At 36.7% G+C, this 21,415-nt stretch overlaps 1 protein-coding gene across 1 annotated transcript; it reads right to left on the bottom strand.

Moving 5' to 3' along the window:
- Positions 1 to 12,344: 12,344 nt before the first annotated feature.
- On the bottom strand, positions 12,345 to 16,456 carry LOC113305044 (ABC transporter G family member 11-like). The gene is made up of 7 exons (XM_026554157.1): positions 16,081 to 16,456; positions 15,825 to 15,904; positions 14,027 to 14,491; positions 13,674 to 13,913; positions 13,264 to 13,455; positions 13,092 to 13,178; positions 12,345 to 12,965 (listed from the first exon to the last, which is right to left on the bottom strand). Exons 1-7 carry the CDS (start codon positions 16,454 to 16,456, stop codon positions 12,345 to 12,347), a joined length of 2,061 nt encoding a protein of 686 aa, XP_026409942.1.
- Between the last annotated feature and the right edge of the window lie 4,959 nt (positions 16,457 to 21,415).

Here is a 21,415-nt window from a genome sequence, read left to right as displayed (position 1 = left end):
TCAGACAGATATGGGAAACACCGTTCTCTTTTCAACCATCTACATTTTTCTTTTTCCATCTTCTTAATCTTTTCATGTGATTAGTCTGACTCCGAGTATGATGTCCATCGTGAAACTATCTTAGTAGAGCTCTGTCACTTATATGGATTTTAGTATGCTTGAGTGCAACCTCGTGTACAGCAATTGGAATTTCGCATCAGGGTTCTTCCTCTTAGAGTCAATAATTGTATGCCAACCAAGGAGGTTCTTTAGTGCTTTCCAAGGTTCTGCGTAGATAGCTAGGGTCTGGAGTATTGGTTTTTGTGGGTACACCTCTGATAAACCCACCCGAGATTAACTCGGTCACTTTTCAAGAATAAATTTTGCTCGAGGACTAGCAAATAATAAGTTTGTGGGTATTTGATAGACGCATTTATGTGTCTATTTTCATCTCTTTTGTGTATTTTGTTAGTACCCATTTTTGCTTATTGTGGTGTTTTTATGTTTGTTTAGGTGTTTTTGGAGAAATACCCCTTGTGTAGAAAGAGTTGCTCAATAAGTAATGTTTTACACCCCGGAGAAATGCACTGAAAGGCACCCCAGAAATGCACCGGAAACGTCCCAGAAATGTACCGGAGGATCCCAGAAAAATTATCATTTCCACCCCAAAAATTACTATTTCCACCCAAATTACTATTCGCACCCCAGCACTCTGGATAAGGGGCACCTTCTTCTCAAATTCAAATAAACTTTTTGGCGGGAAAATTGGTTCATCAACTGGCAGAATTTCAATCGACAAAATGAAGGTGTTGTGGTGCGATTCAATGGCTCAAACTTGGTAGGAAGATGTGATATAGGTTAAGGAACACGTTTTGGGATTTTGGTTCGATCAAATTTGGCCATAATTAGCTGGACAATTCACGGAAGCAAAACAGGGAAACACGGGTTGGACACGGGATTGGAGAAGATTTGAGCGTGTTCTTCTCATGCATGATGGCTCTAGAAACGTTTTGGGTCGTGTTTAAGCACTTCTAGAGTGACCAGGATGGAAATCTATGCGTACCAGAGCAAGAATGGAAAGAAAATATTCCCAAGAATATTTTTCTTTACTGCCGAGTTAAAGAGAATTATATGGAGTAATTGAGGGAGATTCAACGAGCTATAGGTGTATAAATATGTTCCCTGGGAGTACTAGAGAGGCTGTCGAGAGTTGGGAGGAGAGAAGGAACGCTGCAGATCGAGAACCATGATTTCTCTCTGCTGCTGCTGCTGCCATTGATGAAGATGAAGAACACGAAGAACGGACTCGCATAAGCAGTCGTTTATCAACAGTGTCTAAGACGCACACTCGTGGGTCGTAGTTCTTCGTAGAACAGCAGTTACCATTTATCGTTCTTTTTGTAACAGCTGAACAGCGCCTTTGCAACAGTTATTTCTGTTGCGATTTTTCTGTTCAATTGTTTTACTCATTTTTATCATTTGTAAACAACTTTTTGAGCAATAAATAATTATTTTGAGAGCATTTTTACTATGATGAGCTAAAACCCAACACTGGGACGACGGAGGAGGCCAAACTTCATACTTGGGGTAATTTCATTTAATTCTTTTTTATGACTTTTGCATTAATTTAAAATTGAAATATGATTTGAATTAATTGGTTGTTATTTAATTTGATGATGTATGCTTGGCTTAAGTGTTTTGATACATCATGCTTAGGACTTACAATCAATGTTTTGAGAATCAATCTTGGCAATAAATTAGAGTCGATATATTTAATATATTTTTTGAGCTATTATTGATAAAAGAATTATTATTTGAACCTTAAGAAATGAAATTGGCGGAATCCTAGTCCCAGTACCTCTTGCACCATTGTTAATATTTTTGTGTATATAATTTTTATAAATCTAAAAATCCTTCACCTTCACAAGTCCGAGAGTTTGAACCTCATTACTACAACCACGAAAAATTTATAATCATTTTGGCGCCGCCGACGCGGATTTGTGCTTAGGTAGAATATTTTTTTTTTTAGGTTTACTATTTTTTTTTAGAATTATTTGTTCCTTTTTACTTTGTCTTTTTGTCTTTGATTTACAGGTTCGAAGTGGAGCACTAAGGACTTGGAGAGGAAAAAGCTTAAAGCGAAAAGCGAAAAGAGAAGAAAAAAGGACAATTTTAGGATTTAATTTTTAATTTTTTTTTTTAGAGTGTGTGAGGAAAACTGTAATTTTTTTTATTTTGGACTTTCTTTTTTATTTGGACTTTACTCTGGACTTTGGACATTATTTTTAAAACCCTACGGAAGGGTTATAAATTAAAAAAAAAAAATTAAATACAAACTGTTTGCAGGGAAGGACGACGATTACTATATCGTCTCGGCCCCTCGGGTTCGCACACGGCATAGGAGTCGTGGCCCGAGTCGACGACAACGGTTCATCGCCCGTCTGGTACGGGAGGTAAGTCCAATCGAAACACCCGCGAATCTCCTGCAAGCGGGTTACTGTCTGCCTTAAGGTGATAATTGTTTGAGGACGAACCGGACTGTCTTTATTTTCCTAGTAAAGGGCAAGGCCTGGCCTAAACAAGATAAGGGTTCGGATTTCATCACCGTTCTCTTCTTGCCCGCCTTAGGAAAACGAAACCGAACGCGAACCTAAGCTTTAAAATTTGGAGTAGAACGAGACCGATAGGGTAACGAGCTTAATAGGAAACTCGTTCGAAAAATATTGGTTGCTCTTTAAGCACACTCCAAAGTTCATGATGGTTTCTGTGAGTTGAATGCGTGACTGCGCCGCCTTGTGATAGCGGTGAGGCCTTGGGTATCAAAGCTCCACTGAGCTTCCCTCGCCTCAATTCAACTTACTTTGACTCGGATTGATTCCAGAGGGGTTTGCTCAAATTGCAACGAATTCCCTTTCGAAAGATAAAAGCTGGTCTAGAAGCAATCTAAGTGGAGCCATCATGCTTTTTGTTTGCTAGAAATCTTTAGGTTTGTTTTGGTGGAGTCGAGTCAGCCTTGTTTGTGATTGTGTAGAATTCCCTTGCAATTAATAATGTCGAACTGGTATGATAGAAGCCAATACAATGAGTATCGACCTGAATTTGATTATGAACATCATCATTTTTATGACCATGGTGGGAATAGTAGTTGGGAACGCCAACCTTTTCAAGGTTATGGTTCATACCATGGTGAGCCCAATTACTATCCACACATGCATCAGTCTTACGAGCAAGAAGATTATAGTACTAGTTCTTCGTCTCTAGAGGATACAATCAAACTGTTGAAAAGTAGTCCTTTTTATGATCCTTCTGATAATTCCTCTTTACTAGAGTCAACACGTAAGTTAGCTGAGTCGACGCGTAAGTTAGCTGATATGAATAGTATAATTATAGACGAAAGAACTACAATAATGAGTGAACCTTCTTTAGAAGACCACCTCAAGCGGATAGCTGAGACGAACGAAAGAATTGCTCGAAATTACTTGAATTGCCAATATAATGTATCCAATAATACCCTTGAGAATGAAGATAGTTATTTACACAATCAAGAGAACGAGGTTATAATTGGTAACACTACTTATTTAGATAAGGTTCAATCATCTTCGTACTATTATGATGATGAGGATAGTAGTGATGAAGAATCTGAGTTATGTAGGCATAGTGATCAGGAATCTAGTAATCCAATTGAGCTTTATAGTGATTATATTATTTCTACTTCAAATCCAAATAATTTTTATGATTATTCACCTATTCAAGAGGACGAGGATTTGATTAGGAATACCACCGTTTTAGACGATGTAGTATTTCCTTTTGATTACGAAGCCGATAGTGGTTTAGAGGAACGGGTTTATTCTGAAAATGCTGTTTTAGAGTCTAGTGACTTAGAAACAATAATCTTGAATGAAGAACATAGACTCGTAGAGATGAGTAAAGATGCACTACCTGATAATAAATTAGAAGAATCAATTGACCATTTTCAAGAATCTAATGATCCAGAAATTAGGGAGATTGTAACTAGTCTATCTAGAGACACTAAAAACTCTAAGTTTGGGGGTGATTATCACCTTCATAGTGCCTTACCTTTAACTCTCAGAAAGTCCCTTCACTTAGGACTTGATATCTCTGCCTCGACAATTTTACAAGATTACCTTCATACTCGTTTTCCCGAACCTAATGATGTCCTGAAAAAGGTTCAGTCGTTAGAAACCCATCCTCTGGTCGATGTGGTTTGCCCAGGCTATGATACCCAGATTGACTTTGTTTTCCCACCAAATAGTTTTCTTCCAATTGTGGGAACATATAGATTTCGAATGTGTCACTTATTAAGTTCTGAGACTAAGCCTAAGTACTTTAGGAAATTAGAATCGACACATTTTCCTAAGAATGACCACTACTCTCACTGTTGTCAATTATGTAAGTCAAACCTGATTGACTTAGAGGATCCTCAGTTATTTAGGTTATTATTATTTTGTGATTCTAAGTTCTTATTTGAGTTTTTACAGACTCTAAGACCTAATAATTTGGATTCAACCTATGAAGAAACGCAGCCAATGAAAATATTCTATTTAGACCCTTTCATAGAACCTGAACCTGAACCACAATTATCGATAGTTATCAGGAAACTAGGTAAGGGCATGCTAGTCTTGTACATTTTCTTGGTTCACTGCAGTTTCCTTTTGTCAGCTCTTTTTGGTTTTAAAGACCCACAGTTATTCCGGCTACTGTTATACGGTTCGAGTTGACTAAACCTTTCCTAAGTTTGGCTGAAGACTTTAAACTTAGCACTTCTTGGGAGGTAACCCAATCTCATGCAACACGGTAATATCTTTCCTTAACTCTTTCGCTTCAAATGGTAACAGTTTCTCCTTGTTCATGCTTTTAGTTTCATCTTTAGAACATTGAGGACAATGTTAGATTTAAGTTTGGGGGTATGGGAGAAACTTTTTAGTTGCATAATAAATAAACTCCAGAGCCTAGAAATTTACGCCTATTAAGGATAGCACTAACCAATCTAAGTGGATGGAAACATTTTTGTTTTAGGAGTTGAGAAACCAATCTGACTAGATGGAAACATCTATAGAGTCTATTCATAAAAGCACAGAGCTCAGGTGTTAGAAATAACATGATAGTTTCGCCATATCTTGTCGAGTCCTTTTCACTTTCTATTTTTAGTTTTCTTTTATTTCAAGTGATTTGGTGGGGCACACGATTCAAGTTGTTACCTTTGCTAGGGTGAAATAGAGTGACTGAGTTACCTTTTCAAAAAAAAAAAAAAAAAAAAATTATTATTAGACCGGACCAGTTAGACCAATCGGAATAAGTATTAACACTCGGATAGCAATATGCGTGTGTTCTCCCTGTTTCCGTCGCCTAAGCAAGCGTGGAATGCAGGACCCGTGGGAACTATCGTGTAATCTGCTGACAAGAAGCATGCGCTTGGATCCAAAAGATCTATTCATGCCGTTAAGTTAAAAAAAAAAAAAAAAAATGATTATTGTTATGTGTAGTCAACTGCTGGTTCCCTTGTATTTGCCAGTTTGTTGATCTAGATTTAAGTTATTGACCACTGGTTCCCTTGTATATGCCAGTGTGTTAATATTAGTCAGACCGGTATCTCAGTCATTTAGGTTAGGTTCATCTTGGCAGAGGCCTTCAGACAGATATGGGAAACACCGTTCGCTTTTCAACCATCTACATTTTTCTTTTTCCATCTTCTTAATCTTTTCATGTGATTAGTCTGACTCCGAGTATGATGTCCATCGTGAAACTATCTTAGTAGAGCTCTGTAACTTATATGAATTTTAGTATGCTTGAGTGCAAACTCGTATACAACAATTGGAATTTCGCGTCAGGGTACTTCCTCCTGTAATTAATAAGTATGCCAACCAAGGAGGTTCTTTAGTGCTTTCCAAGATTTTTCGTAGATAGCTAGGGTCTGGAGTATTGGTTTTTGTGGGTACACCTCTGATAAACCCACCCGAGATTAACTCGGTCACTTTTCAAGAATAAATTTTGCTCGAGGACTAGCAAATAATAAGTTTGGGGGTATTTGATAGACGCATTTATGTGTCTATTTTCATCTCTTTTGTGTATTTTGTTAGTACCCATTTTTTCTTATTGTGGTGTTTTTATGTTTGTTTAGGTGTTTTTGGAGAAATACCCCTTGTGTAGAAAGAGTTGCTCAATAAGTAATGTTTTACACCCCGGAGAAATGCACTGAAAGGCACCCCAGAAATGCACCGGAAACGTCCCAGAAATGTACCGGAGGATCCCAGAAAAATTATCATTTCCACCCCAAAATTACTATTTCCACCCAAATTACTATTCGCACCCCAGCACTCTGGATAAGGGGCACCTTCTTCTCAAATTCAAATAAACTTTTTGGCGGGAAAATTGGTTCATCAACTGGCAGAATTTCAATCGACAAAATGAAGGTGTTGTGGTGCGATTCAATGGCTCAAACTTGGTAAGAAGATGTGATATAGGATAAGGAACACGTTTTGGGCTTTTGGTTCGATCAAATTTGGCCATAATTAGCTGTACAATTCACGGAAGCAAAACAGGGAAACACGGGTTGGACACGGGATTGGAGAAGATTTGAGCGTGTTCTTCTCATGCATGAGGGCTCTAGAAACGTTTTGGGTCGTGTTTAAGCACTTATAGAGTGACCAGGATGGAAATCTATGCGTACCAGAGCAAGAATGGAAAGAAAATATTCCCAAGAATATTTTTCTTTACTGCCGAGTTAAAGAGAATTATATGGAGTAATTGAGGGAGATTCAACGAGCTGTATGTGTATAAATATGTTCCCTGGGAGTACTAGAGAGGCTGTCGAGAGTTGGGAGAAGAGAGGAGAGCCACAGACGCAGAAATCAAGAGTTGATCAAACTCTGCTGCTGCTGCTGCTGCTGATGAAGAACACCAAGAACACGAAGAACGGACTCGCAGTAGCAGTAGTTTATCAACAGTGGAAATGACTCACGTCAGTGGGTCGTAGGTGTGGGTCGTAGCATTTCAGCGACAACAGCACCTCAGCTTTGTCGTTAATTTTGGACGCCTTCTGTGGGTCGCAGAATTCTGTTTTAGAACATTTACTTATCTTTTTCTTTATTGTCCTGGCCTAAACAAGATAAGGGTTCGGATTTCATCACCGTTCCCTTCTTGCCCGCCTTAGGAAAACGAAACCGAACGCGAACCTAAGCTTTAAAATTTGGAATAGAACGAGACCGATAGGGTAACGAGCTTAATAGGAAACTCGTTCGAAAAATATTGGTTGCTCTTTAAGCACACTCCAAAGTTCATGACGGTTTCTGTGAGTTGAATGCGTGACTGCGCTGCCTTGTGATAGCGGTGAGGCCTTGGGTATCAAAGCTCCACTGAGCTTCCCTCGCCTCAATTCAACTTACTTTGACTCGGATTGATTCCAGAGGGGTTTGCTCAAATTGCAACGAATTCCCTTTCGAAAGATAGAAGCTGGTCTAGAAACAATCTAAGTGGAGCCATCATGCTTTTTGTTTGCTAGAAATCTTTAGGTTTGCTTGGTGGAGTCGAGTCGGCCTTGTTTGTGATTGTATAGAATCCCTCTGTAGTTTATATTTCTTCGGTGATGAATCCTTTTGAGGAGACGCCACCTGCGATGACGTTGCGAGAATATATGTCTAGAAATTCTCGTTATCAAGAGACGTCTTCGGAAATGACTCTTGGTGAATATATGCGTGGGCAGCGATATATGGATACTCCAACTTTTATTGAGGAATCACCTCTAACGATCTATGAGAAATATTTTAAACATAGACCATGTAGTTTGGAACAAAGATTGAGAATTCTTGAATTTCAAAAATTGTATCATGATGATGAGGATAGTGATGATGAAGAATCTGAAATATGTGGGAATAGTGATCAGGAATTTGTTACCCCAGTTGAGCCTTATAATGATTATATTATTTCTGGTTCAGATCCTAATAATTTTAAAAATTATTCACCTATTCAAAAGGACGAGGATTTTACTAGAGATACCCCCGTTTCAGACGATGTAGTATGTCCTGTTTACGAAACCGATGATGGTTTAGAGGAACCAGTTTATCTTGAGATCGAGTCAAACGATTTAGAAACAATAGTCTTAGATGAACTCGTAGAGATTAGCGAGGATGAACCTGACTTAGAAAAATCAATTGCCGACCTAGAAATTAGGGAGGTTATGACCAGTCTATCTAGAGACGCCGAAAACTCTAAGTTTGGGGGTGAGTATCATTCTCCATGTGCTTTAACTCTTAGTAAGGTCCCTCACTTGGGACTTGACATCAATGCCTCAACCATCTTACAAGATTATCTTCATAATCGTTTTCCAGAACCTAATGATATCCAACAAGAGTCTCAAATGTTAGAAACCCATCCTCTGGTTGATGTGGTTAACCCAGGCAATAATACCAAGATTGATTTTGTTTTCCCACCAAATAGTTTTCTTCCAAATGTGGGAACATATAGATTTCAAATGTGTCGAATATTAAGTTGTGAGACTAAACCTAAATGCCTTAGGAAATTAGAATCGACACATTTGCTTAAGAATGACCACTCTCTTTGTGGTCAGCTGTGTAAGTCAAATCTGATTGACTTTAAGGATCCCCAGTTATTCAGGTTGTTATTATTTTTAATTGAGTTTTTCCAGACTTTTAAACCTGAACTGTTGGATCTTAGCTATGAGGAAGTGCATCCAATGAAAATATTCTATCAAGATCCTTTCATAGAACCTGAACCTGAACCACAATGGGACATAGGTATCTTAATCAGGAAACTAGATAAGGGTATGCAGTACATGTTCATTTTCTTGGCTTGTTGCAGATTCCTTTTACTTGTGATAGCTCTATTTGGTTTCGATAACCCACAATTATTTCGGCTATTGCTATATGATTCGAGGAGATTAAACCTTTCTTAGTCTGGCTGAAGACTTTAAACTTAGCACTTCTTGGGAGGTAACCCAATCTCACGCAACACGGTAATATCCTTCAATAAATCTTTTACTTCAAATAGTAACTGTTTCTCCTTGTTCATGTTTTTAATTTTATCTTTAGAACATTGAGGACAATGTTAGATTTAAGTTTGGGGGTATGGGGAGAAACTTTTTAGTTGCGTAATAAATAAACTCCAGAGCCTAGAAATTTACGCCTATTAAGGATAGCACTAACCAATCTAAGTGGATGGAAACATTTTTGTTTTAGGAGTTGAGGGACCAATCTGACTAGATGGAAACATCTATAGAGTCTATTCATAAAAGCACAGAGCTCAGGTGTTAGAAATAACATGATAGTTTCGCCATATCTCGTCGAGTCCTTTTCACTTTCTATTTTTAGTTTTCTTTTATTTCAAGTGATTTGGTGGGGCACACGATTCAAGTTGTTACCTTTTCTAGGGTGAAATAGAGTGACTGAGTTACCTTTTCAAAAAAAAAAAAAAAATTAGACCGGACCAGTTAGACCAATCGGAATAAGTATTAACACTTGGATAGCAATATGCGTGTGTTCTCCCTGTTTCCGTCGCCTAAGCAAGCGTGGAATGCAGGACCCGTGGGAACTATCGTGTAATCTGCTGACAAGAAGCATGCGCTTGGATCCAAAAGATCTATTCATGCCGTTAAGTTAAAAAAAAAAATGATTATTGTTATGTGTAGTCAACTGCTGGTTCCCTTGTATTTGCCAGTTTGTTGATCTAGATTTAAGTTATTGACCACTGGTTCCCTTGTATATGCCAGTGTGTTAATATTAGTCAGACCGGTATCTCAGTCATTTAGGTTAGGTTCATCTTGGCAGAGGCCTTCAGACAGATATGGGAAACACCGTTCTCTTTTCAACCATCTACATTTTTCTTTTTCCATCTTCTTAATCTTTTCATGTGATTAGTCTGACTCCGAGTATGATGTCCATCGTGAAACTATCTTAGTAGAGCTCTGTCACTTATATGGATTTTAGTATGCTTGAGTGCAACCTCGTGTACAGCAATTGGAATTTCGCATCAGGGTTCTTCCTCTTAGAGTCAATAATTGTATGCCAACCAAGGAGGTTCTTTAGTGCTTTCCAAGGTTCTGCGTAGATAGCTAGGGTCTGGAGTATTGGTTTTTGTGGGTACACCTCTGATAAACCCACCCGAGATTAACTCGGTCACTTTTCAAGAATAAATTTTGCTCGAGGACTAGCAAATAATAAGTTTGTGGGTATTTGATAGACGCATTTATGTGTCTATTTTCATCTCTTTTGTGTATTTTGTTAGTACCCATTTTTGCTTATTGTGGTGTTTTTATGTTTGTTTAGGTGTTTTTGGAGAAATACCCCTTGTGTAGAAAGAGTTGCTCAATAAGTAATGTTTTACACCCCGGAGAAATGCACTGAAAGGCACCCCAGAAATGCACCGGAAACGTCCCAGAAATGTACCGGAGGATCCCAGAAAAATTATCATTTCCACCCCAAAAATTACTATTTCCACCCAAATTACTATTCGCACCCCAGCACTCTGGATAAGGGGCACCTTCTTCTCAAATTCAAATAAACTTTTTGGCGGGAAAATTGGTTCATCAACTGGCAGAATTTCAATCGACAAAATGAAGGTGTTGTGGTGCGATTCAATGGCTCAAACTTGGTAGGAAGATGTGATATAGGTTAAGGAACACGTTTTGGGATTTTGGTTCGATCAAATTTGGCCATAATTAGCTGGACAATTCACGGAAGCAAAACAGGGAAACACGGGTTGGACACGGGATTGGAGAAGATTTGAGCGTGTTCTTCTCATGCATGATGGCTCTAGAAACGTTTTGGGTCGTGTTTAAGCACTTCTAGAGTGACCAGGATGGAAATCTATGCGTACCAGAGCAAGAATGGAAAGAAAATATTCCCAAGAATATTTTTCTTTACTGCCGAGTTAAAGAGAATTATATGGAGTAATTGAGGGAGATTCAACGAGCTATAGGTGTATAAATATGTTCCCTGGGAGTACTAGAGAGGCTGTCGAGAGTTGGGAGTCGAAAGGAGGGCCAGAGGAGCAGAAATCAGAGTTTTCAGAACTCTGTTGCTGCTGCTGCTGCTGCCCGTGAAGAACAAGGAATCGGCCACGGTTCCTTCATCCATTTGCAACTGTTTCTTCAACTGCTCTGCAACGTTTATCTTCATCGCAACAGTTTCTTCATCATATTTTGCAACAGAGAAGTAAACCACAGCATTTAATTTTCCGTCACTATTTGTTTCTCTGTAATAGTCCAACATCGTCTTCGCAACAGGAACTGCTGTTGCGATTTCTCTGTTGTATTGTTTACTCAATTGTAATCAACTTTGGAGCAATAATAAAACATTTTGAGATTATGATTAATATGAGGAGCTAAACCCCAACACTGGGGTGATGGAGGAAGCCTTATTTCACACTTGGGTAATTATATTTAATTCTTCTCATGACTTTTGCACTAATTTTAATTGAAATTATGATTTGAAAAAATTAGTTGTCATTTGATTTGATGCGGCATGCTTAGCTTAGATGATTTGATGCCTCATGCATAACATTTACATCTAATATTTGGAGAATTTATCTTGGCAAAATAAGAGTCAATATATTTTATATATTTACTGAGCTATAATTGTTAAACGAATCATTATTTGAACCTTAAGAAATGAATTCGGTGGAATCCTAAACCCCAGTACCTCTTGCACCATTGTTAATATTTTTGAACGATACCCCTTACCACTACAACTACAACCCACGAAAAATATTTTAATCAATAACCTTAATATTCCCAGCTGAATTATTGAAAACGGGACGTATTTCCAATTTTTCCTTTATCTTATTAATAATTTTAACCCATTACATAATTAAACCACATTAAAACATGTTTTTCATCAACTAATTCAAATTCACATTTTTAGCAAAACTTGGTAGTCATAGAAAATAACGCATTTTCTTTTTTAACACCTTGTTTGAGATGGAAGCAGATATTTATCTGTAGATCGTATATTTTAATTTTCATTGTTCAATTTAATAAAAATTGAGATCCAATTGGAAATTGTGTGACCATTTTTTTTTAATTAGTTGACGCCTTGTCCTTTTTTGGTATGCTTTTTCGTTATTTTGTCTAACAAACTTTTCCTACATTTTTTCTTTTTTCAAAATGGGTAACTAATATTTAGGTTACGCATCTACAAAATAGATGTTAGTGAGAAGAAGATAAAAGTAGTTTCTGTCTTTCAATTGCAAGATACCAATTCCATTATCATGTATAAACGTGTTACATTATTATCATGTAATAACAGAAACTTACACTTGAAGTTAAAGCATGAATGTTGTCAAGTATATTGAGAAGCGCGCATGCCATGATTAAATTATTTTATTTGGTTATTTTATTTATCTAAGAAGGTTTGCAGTAACGGTTTAATCTTTTCAGAAATCTTGATAATACTAAAGAACATTAGTCTATACAAAACCACCATTCCAAACAGAATAACCATATCAATCCATTTCGAGTAACCCATGGGCATATGCCATACTGTTTCTAAAACCTCTTCACCGGTAATAGTTGATGATCCACTACCTTGACTCCCAGGGAAACTTAATCCTTCAAATTCATTCTTGTAGAGTCCTTCAATCGCGTACCTGTGGAATGCAATGTAGTACATTGGATATTTCCAAAAAGGATTTGGAAGTTCATCTGGTAGTCTGTAGAAACCAGCGTTTAACATCATAATAGCTTGAATTCCCGATCCTATTATTATACCCATAAGATAATTAGGAACCATACTCGCCACGACCATCATTAAACTCTCGACTAATACTACAGATACGAACATTACTAGAACAAAGAAAACAAAATGTTCGAGTCCTTTTTGAAGACCAACTAAGTAATAAGCAATGGCTCCTGGGATTAAGGTATTTATAAGTAAGTAAGGTATAGAGGAAAGTGTGTTTCCAATTACAAAAGCTGCAACACCGTAATGCCCGTTTAATCTTTCTCGTCCAAATATCTGATATTAAGAAAATGAACAACAAATTTAAGAGCACTAATAATATTAATATGTATTTGTATAGCTACGGAGAAAAATATTTGCAAGATACTTAATGAATTTACAGGACGATAGAAAATGTATTACCATCATATCCTCTGTGAAAGAAGGGAAACCACCGATTGACATGAAAGTTAATAATGTAGCTACAAACATAAGCATTGAACCTCGAGCCTGTAAAATTGGGAACAAATGTGTGTTATATTATGCATGTTAGTTTCAGTTTTATGTAAAATTTTAGAGATTGCTCCTTATTTACCTGTATTGAACCAAAATTGTGGCCAATGTCATAGAATATTGTACCAAGACAAACAGATACTAAGACATAGACTCCAAGACGCAACCAGTAGTAACCTAAATCACGATACATGTTCACAAATGAACTTCTTGTAAGGACAAAAGACTGTGTTAAGAAGTTAGTTTGACTTCCTTTTTCAAGTATCCTCCCTTCCTGTAGAATTATGAAAATGTTTGTACGTCAAAGTGTATCTGGCAAGAAGCATAGTCACAATGTTGTATAAATTGTTTTCATTTGAGCAAAAATATGAATCTAGAATTAGAATAAAAGTAGCCCCGACCACCCATATTTTCTGATGCATTACCTAGCCACGTTTAGTTTTTGAGAGTTTTCACTAGTATATGCCTCATTTGAAAAATCTCCATGCTTACCTTATTAGAGATTTCAGATACTTGATGTTTTACTTGTAGAAAGAACTGAGATGACTTGTATGACTCAACTAATATGTTAATTGCTTCTTCTGTAGTTGTTAATTTGTTTCCCGCACAACCTTGTTCAGCGTCTAAATTTTTTAATAGACTTATTTGATCAAAATCCTTGTTGATTGTTCTCAGGTAGTGATCTGATGGGTTTCTCATAGTTGGGCAAGGGAATCCATTCAATGCGAAAAACTACAACCACATGCCAAAAATTAACAACTACAAAGAATTTGCTACTAAAACCATGAGCAAACAAGAATTTAAGAGGCTTTCTGGAAGATGTAACCTGATAATTGGTTAGTTACCTCATATGCTGCAGAAGTTGGACCAAAGTAAACTGTTCTACCGGAGGAAAGTAGACAAAGATTATGGAAGAGATCAAAAACTTCACTACTTGGTTGGTGAATGGAAGCAATGACAGTCATTCCACATTGTTGTGTAAGGTTCACAATTCCGTCCATGACATGATAAGATGCTGCACTATCGAGACCACTTGTGGGTTCATCTAGAAAGAGAAGTTTTGGACGTGTTAAAATCTCTATACAAATGCTTACTCTTCGCTTTTGTCCTCCACTAAGTCCTTTATTTCTCCAACCTCCAATTCTTGTGTTCATTGCTTCTTGTAATCCCATCTCCCTTATTGTTGTCTCTGCTCTCTCTTTTTTTTCAAAATTTGTCATGGATTCAGGTAGTTGGAGCATAGCAGAGTAATAAACAGATTCTTTCACCGTTAACGTCGTTGTGAGTGCGTCATCTTGAGTAACATAAGCCTATAAACATCACATAAAAGGGTTTGCTCGAAGTTATATTGAGTTATGATAACAAATCGTTGAACTGGTACTTCCATAGTCTATTAAGGTATGTATGGATCTACATATGTAAAATGTGACGTGTTGGCACAATACATTGCGCTAACATTTCCAACATCATGACATGATCATGAAGTGATACAACAAAATATAATACAACACAACACGACACAACATTTTGTGTGCGTTGCTATCTTGTTCCAAGTTATCAATACAATTGATACAACATGCTAAGAAATATGAACACAACATAACACACTAAGAAGCACATTACAAGAAAGCATATTACTACAACATGCATAAAGAACATCACAACGCTCGTAAAAACGCCATATGTCATATATGTTTCACAAAATATTTCTACCGTAGTCGATTATTGACGATTTTGCAATCCTATAGTGACTAATTTCTATCAATAATACGCACATATAATATCAAAATGTATTCATTATTAATAAATGGAATTTTCAGAACAACAATATAGATGTAAAAGTCTAATTTTTGGCGCTCATTTGATAATAAAATTGATAATTGTGCATATGTTATCGTGTAAAGACGGTCATTCGCATATTCTTAAGGTAAGAAGTGTAATTTTTGATTAGTTTCACCACATTATTAAAGTTATCTAAGAAAATCATTAATTTATTTGATACACTAATAATATCAAGAAATTATTTTTGGGATAATTTGCGTCACTTCCCCCGTAAAGATTGGTAATTTGCATTACCTTTCCTACAAAAATAAAATTAGCAAAACCTCCACTCATCAATTATTTCGTCTATTCCAAGTTAGCTGACTCAACACTAACTTACATGTGGTTTTTTTGTAGGAGAGGTAATGCAAATTACCAATCTTTACAAGGGGGGTAATGCAAATTACCAATCTTTACAGGGGCGGTAACACAAATTACCTCCAAAAAATAAAAACCACGTATAAGTTAGTGCTGAGTCAGCTAACTTGGAATAGATAAAATTATTGACGAGAGGAGTTTTTGCTAATTTTATTTCTATAGGAAAGGTAATGCAAATTACCAATCTTTACGGAGAAGGTAACGCTAATTGTCCCAATTATTTTCCTCTATTCAAAACATAAATTTATTGTGTCAAGTGTACCAACACCACATAACGCGGTTTTTCGTGTGTTGTGCCCGAAACTGTCATGCCAAGCTATTGAAAGAAATTCAAAAATCACAACACAACTTGACATGCCACACGCCTCTAGCCGATGGGCCGGATTTTGGGCATGGGTAAAATGGGTACTAGTGAATTTAGACGAAGAAGTGTTTTGGTTTTACCGACGTTCCAAAAGCTAACGCTTGCTTTCGACCATTTACTTTGATCGACCCCGATTGTTTTGTGTTCGATGCTAGTCTTCCTGCAATTAACCGAATTAAAATCACTCCATGATTCTTTTTTGGGAAAGTGGTATTAATCAAACACAAAAACCATGGGATCGTGGATCCCATTTTTTAACTTGCAACCTTTGGAACTAGCCCAAGGATTCTCCACGGTCAATCCAAAATCTTAGCTAGAAATTTTTAAGTAAATTACCTGCTAATGCGTCGAGAAGAGTTGATTTTCCAGAACCAGAAGGACCCATAACTGCCAAGATCTCACTTGGTTGAGCATACCCATTAAGCCCTTGAAGCAGATCCCTGCCGTTGTTGTTGTTGCTACTACTACCACTTCCTAATGAAGGTACAGTGACCCATAAATCATCCCATGTCAGTAAAACCCCATCTTCTGTACAAGAATCAGGGCCTTTAAAAGATCCCCTCTGCCTTCCCGTCCCTAGCTCATTTGAAGTTGTCAATGGTGATTCCATCTCCATTGTTGAACTTGTTCCATTATTAAGAAGTGGTAGCGGTGATTTACTTGGGCTTAGGCTTGGTATATATCTTGGCACATTATCAGTTTCTGCAGCCATCTACACAAGAACTGTTTTGAGATGATGATATGAATCTAATCTGGCACGCAATGATCCAACTATCATTTATATAATTGGTGTAATTAAGAAAGTAACCCGTTATAGAGGCGGCATGGTTTATTAGAGGGGCAGCATTCTAATAGGACAAAAAGGGTCATTACATGATCATTCAAGGTGTCCCTTATAAAAAAAATACTGGAAATGATAAATTAACCCTCATAATTGATAACCTAGCTTAGGGATGATAATCAAGTTCAGTGTTAATGATTAATTTCACTTATATTAACTCAAAATCAAAAACAAAATTAGATTTTTAGAGTTAAAAAAAAAGGTTTAGAGGAGAAGGTCAATGTCAATCAATTGAAGAAATTAACCAACAAAATGAACAACCAGGACCTGAAAATGACCGGGTATACTTCTAAATTAGTCCCAACTAGCTTTTTGTTGCTCAAAGTTATCTAAAGTACGTAAAACAATTAAATTTTTTTACATTTTCAGAGCTAATTACGGTTGGAATTGTGCTCATAACCAACCGTAAATCGCAGTTACGGTTCGTAAAAGATGAACTACCAACCGTAACTAGTTAAATTTGAAGAAAACCCAATCGTAAAACCAGTTACGGTTGGTAACTAAATGTTCGATACGAAGCGTAACTCAGTTACGGTTGGTAACCAAATGCTCGATACCAACCGTAACCAAATGCTCGATACCAACCGTAACTAAGTTACGGTTCGTAAACTAAAATGGTTACCAACCATAACTGAAGAAAATTCTCAGATATAAGAACATAATGTTGGTAACTGAACTATTACCAACCGTAACAACATCAAAATATCCAGTTACGGTTCGTAATTGAGTTAAAATCAACCGTAACTCACATAAACCCAGAAATTTCAATTTCAATTTTCATCTAAAACCCTAATTTTGGATAGAAATTAAATTTAAATCGAACAAAATAAACCAAATCGTAATTCGATTTTCAAAACATACCTCATATAAGTCGTTACACTAGACTTGATTAATTTTCGAATCATGGATTAATCGAAGACGATGAAATTTTGAGTTTAATGGAGGTTACGGTTGATGGGAGGAGAAGAAGAGAAGAAGAAAGAAAACAAATTTTCAATTTCGCTTTGATTTAGGTTAAAAAATGGGAAGGATAATCTAGTTAATTTACATCCCCTATAGGACATCCCCTAACCAACTAAAGGGACATTACTATCACACTGCCGCCCCTCTAACTATAACAAGTTACTTAAAAAAAAAAGTCTCTGCACTGCAACGAGAGGAGAGCTGAATAGTAGGACATTGACTGTCTTGTCTTGTGTGGTATATATCCTCTTTTTCCCCTTGTCATGTGTCATAAGGTCATTAACTTTGTCAAGGTAATTAAGGTGAACAACAGAAAATTGAATTGAGATAATAAGTTGAATGAAAATGTAGTACAGTAACCATGGTAATCGAGAAATCATGCTAGAGTCTCCATCAAGCCAAATATCCAAGGAAAAATTTCAAAGGCGTAGAATTGGAGATTTTCCTAGGTAAATAAAGAACAACTGAATTTTGTGTAATGGTGAACAATAATTTTTTGAAGTCATGGACATAAATTATAAGGTGCAGATACATTTTAAAACTAGATAACCACTCGTTGGACATGTATAATAACTAGTCACGGGCAGAGCCGCTGAAATTATTAGGTGATTAAAAACTAGATAACTTTTTTTATTGTTGTTGAAGGAAACATTTGATTGCCGCCATTGAAATTTGTCTTCTTCATTGTGAGTAAAATGTCTCAGAGGTCGTTTAATCTGCCCAGTTCATCATCATCACAATTTCTTATAGCTTTTATCTTTAAAGAATTGTAGATCCACGACCATTTCTGAAAAATTGCACTTCATGATATGTTTGAGATGATTGCTACAATCAAAGGAAACACGGTAATGGTGAAAGTTTAATTTAATACTACTAGATATATTTACTTATAACCAAATCTTATTACTAGCGAACAGAGCCTTCAATAATTAAAAACATATATCGTGTTTATATTACCGAGAATAACTTTGTGTTTTGAACCCAATCTGTTCCCTTTCTTTTTTGATTTTCTTATTGACTGGAAGATTTTTTAGATCCGGAAATTTATGGGTTTTGACTCGATTATAACCGATTGTTTTTTATAACTTCTCTGAATTTGGTACTGTGGTACGTAGCTAATTTATGTACTTAAGTTTTATGATAAGTACTAACTATATACTACCAGAGCTATATATTTGTAGCTATAGAAATTAATTACTGGTCTGTAGCTGATTTTATAAAGAGAATACGAAAAGTCATAGTACTCACTAACTATTAATTAATGCTAGAGAGAAAAGGTATCTCATTTCTATCTCTAAGAGCAACCACAGTCATGAAACGGACCAAATACCAAAAGCCAGACTAAAAACCAAAAATTTTTGGTATTTTGGGTGACCCAAGCGCAGTGGGATAACACCAAATTTGGTGAAGCGTAACTTACACTAACGCCCGATGCCAGACGTAACTTATACTCACGTCTGTTGATGAAGCGGATTTTTATTATGCGTTTGAATGAAACGGAGGTATAATGCCCGCTTGATTGAGGCGCAAGTATAACTAACGCCGGATATGGGACGGCGATGGAAAGTGCGTCTACTGGGACGGAGATGAAAAGTGCGTATCACTCGTACGGAGATATAAAGTGCGTATGTTTCGGGCGTTAATGGATTATGCGTATGTTTCGGGCGTTAATGGATTATGCGTCTGGGTGAGACGTTTATAGAAGAAGCGTCTGAGTGGAACGTTTGTAATACCTGCGTCTATGTGGGACGTTTGTAATACGTTCGTGTGAGAGGGACGGTTGTAATACGAGCGTCTGAGTGGGACGTCTGTAATACATGCGTCTGAATCAAGCGTTTGTAATACGTGCGTCTGAGTGAGGCGTGCACGGAAAATCCGTCTGGATATAGACGTGATTATCTCTTCTTCTCCTCCTCCTTTTACATAAACAGTTTTTATAGAAGAAAAAAAAAAGACGAAAAAAAAAAAGACGAAAACAGACGAAAAATCTAGGGCAAAACCTAAATCGAATGTGACGGAAATTTGATTGGGTGCGGGGAAACGAGTTCTTGCGAAAGAAACGAGTAATCTTATTCGTTAATTGGGTGCGGGGAAATTTGATTGAAGATTAAAGGTATGATTTGTTTTTGGGTAATTTGTTTTTGGTTGGATTGAAGATTAAAGGTATGATTAATTAGGCTGTTTTTGGGTGGAATGAGTGGATTGCATGTTGATTTCATTAAGCATAACCGTGTTTGTTTGATTTCATTAACCATATAACATGAGGTTACTGTTACTGTTCTTTGTTTGATTATGTTTGATTATGTATAGAATGATTTGAGTGATAGAATATGAATAATTTGTTTGTTTGATTATGTATGAATAATTTTACTGATAGAATACAAAGGGGAGATACAAAATGTTGTTGTTGATCTTCACTGATAGAATAATTTTACTGATAGACTAAGTTCACTGAAATCCATTAAACATGAATTGTTGTTGCTCACAAAGGGGAGATACAAAATGTTAAACAGTTGTATTATAAAGACGGTGTCTAGATTTTTTCTGTAAATTTTTTTGATCTTCTATACTGTAAGTAAATAAAATATAATCTTGGGGTTTATTTACTGTAAATTTTTTGGATTTTCTATACTGTAAATTTTGATCTTCTATAATATAGAATAGAACTTTTTATGGATGTTGTAAACTCAGAAAAAACAATTACTAACTTGTATTTATATCGTGCTCAGATGTTGAGCAGAATAACGTCGAGATTTGCACAAGGAAAAAAGATGAATAATAAGAAACGCAAAGGTAAAGGTCCAATGGAGCCTGAAATAGACCCTAATGTTGGAGATTTGGAAGTTCCAGATACCGGGTTCGATGAAGATAGCGAAGATGAAACAACACCGTCCGTGGTATCCCTAGATAACTACAATTGCCTGGAAGATAGTGACAAACACGCTTCTACAGATATTACATATTCAAGCGATCCAAAATTCAGGTACCAACATCGTGGTTCACTCTTTTCGGTCATTGTTTATTATAAGGAGATAACAAAACATAGTCCAAAAATTAAATACATTATCGACAAGGCAGGATGGGGACGTTTATTAGCCATGGAAATAGGAGAAGCATCACACCCAGTGATTGATTATCTTGTTGAACGTTGGTGGGATACAACGCATACTTTTCACTTCCCTTTTGGTGAAATGGGATTCACGCCGCTTGATTGGGTAGTGTTGACAGGATTGAGTATTGGAATTGGGGATGATGTTCCGTATAACCCAGTCAAGTACAAATTTGATTATGTTCGTGAGCATGTTTTTCCAGAAATAGAAGAACCCTTAGATTATGAAGATCCCCCAATCTCTGGAAAAAAACGCCCCCCGGCACAGTGGATTTCAGATGCAATCACAATTAAATTTTTGACTACGTATTTCAAAGAAGATATCTTGGTTGCAGCTAATTTGGATGACAAACTTGCAGAAAAAGTGGCGAGGGCCTTTTTTATGTATGTTTTGGGAAATTTTTTCTTTTCCAATGCAAAGAACTACATTGATGCGGCTTGGTTAGCTGCTTTTGAGGATCTAAATGCAGTTGATATGTATGACTGGGGTGGTCCTGCTTTTGCAAAATTGTATGTGGCACTCAACGCATCTGGTAGGGGACAGAAGTCATTATCTGGGCCGTTCCAAATATTAGAGGTAAATTATTATTTATTTTTATTTCATTTAAATGTATATTTTTTGGCAGTTGATTTATTTGGTTGGTTATGATGGAGTAGTTTTGGGGATATGAATATCTGGGCATATGTAGACCGTGCGACCCAACTAGTGAAGAAAAATGGCCAAGAACTTCCCGGTGGAAAGCGAAGAAAAAGACTAT

The sequence above is a fragment of the Papaver somniferum genome, chromosome 8, assembly GCF_003573695.1.
Source record: "Papaver somniferum cultivar HN1 chromosome 8, ASM357369v1, whole genome shotgun sequence".
Taxonomy (NCBI): domain Eukaryota; kingdom Viridiplantae; phylum Streptophyta; class Magnoliopsida; order Ranunculales; family Papaveraceae; genus Papaver; species Papaver somniferum.
Note: the sequence above shows the minus strand (reverse complement) of the source record. Positions and strands in the feature narration are given on the sequence as shown.

Bases quoted from the DNA above. Each gene is read 5' to 3' on its own strand.
- LOC113305044 (XM_026554157.1), bottom strand. From the start codon at position 16,456: ATGGCTGCAGAAACTGATAATGTGCCAAGATATATACCAAGCCTAAGC. The intron at 13,914-14,026 runs GTAACTAACCAA...ATGTGGTTGTAG, and splicing joins CAACTTCTGCAGCATATGAG to TTTTTCGCATTGAATGGATT. The intron at 13,456-13,673 runs GTAAGCATGGAG...ATAATTCTACAG, and splicing joins TATCTGAAATCTCTAATAAG to GAAGGGAGGATACTTGAAAA.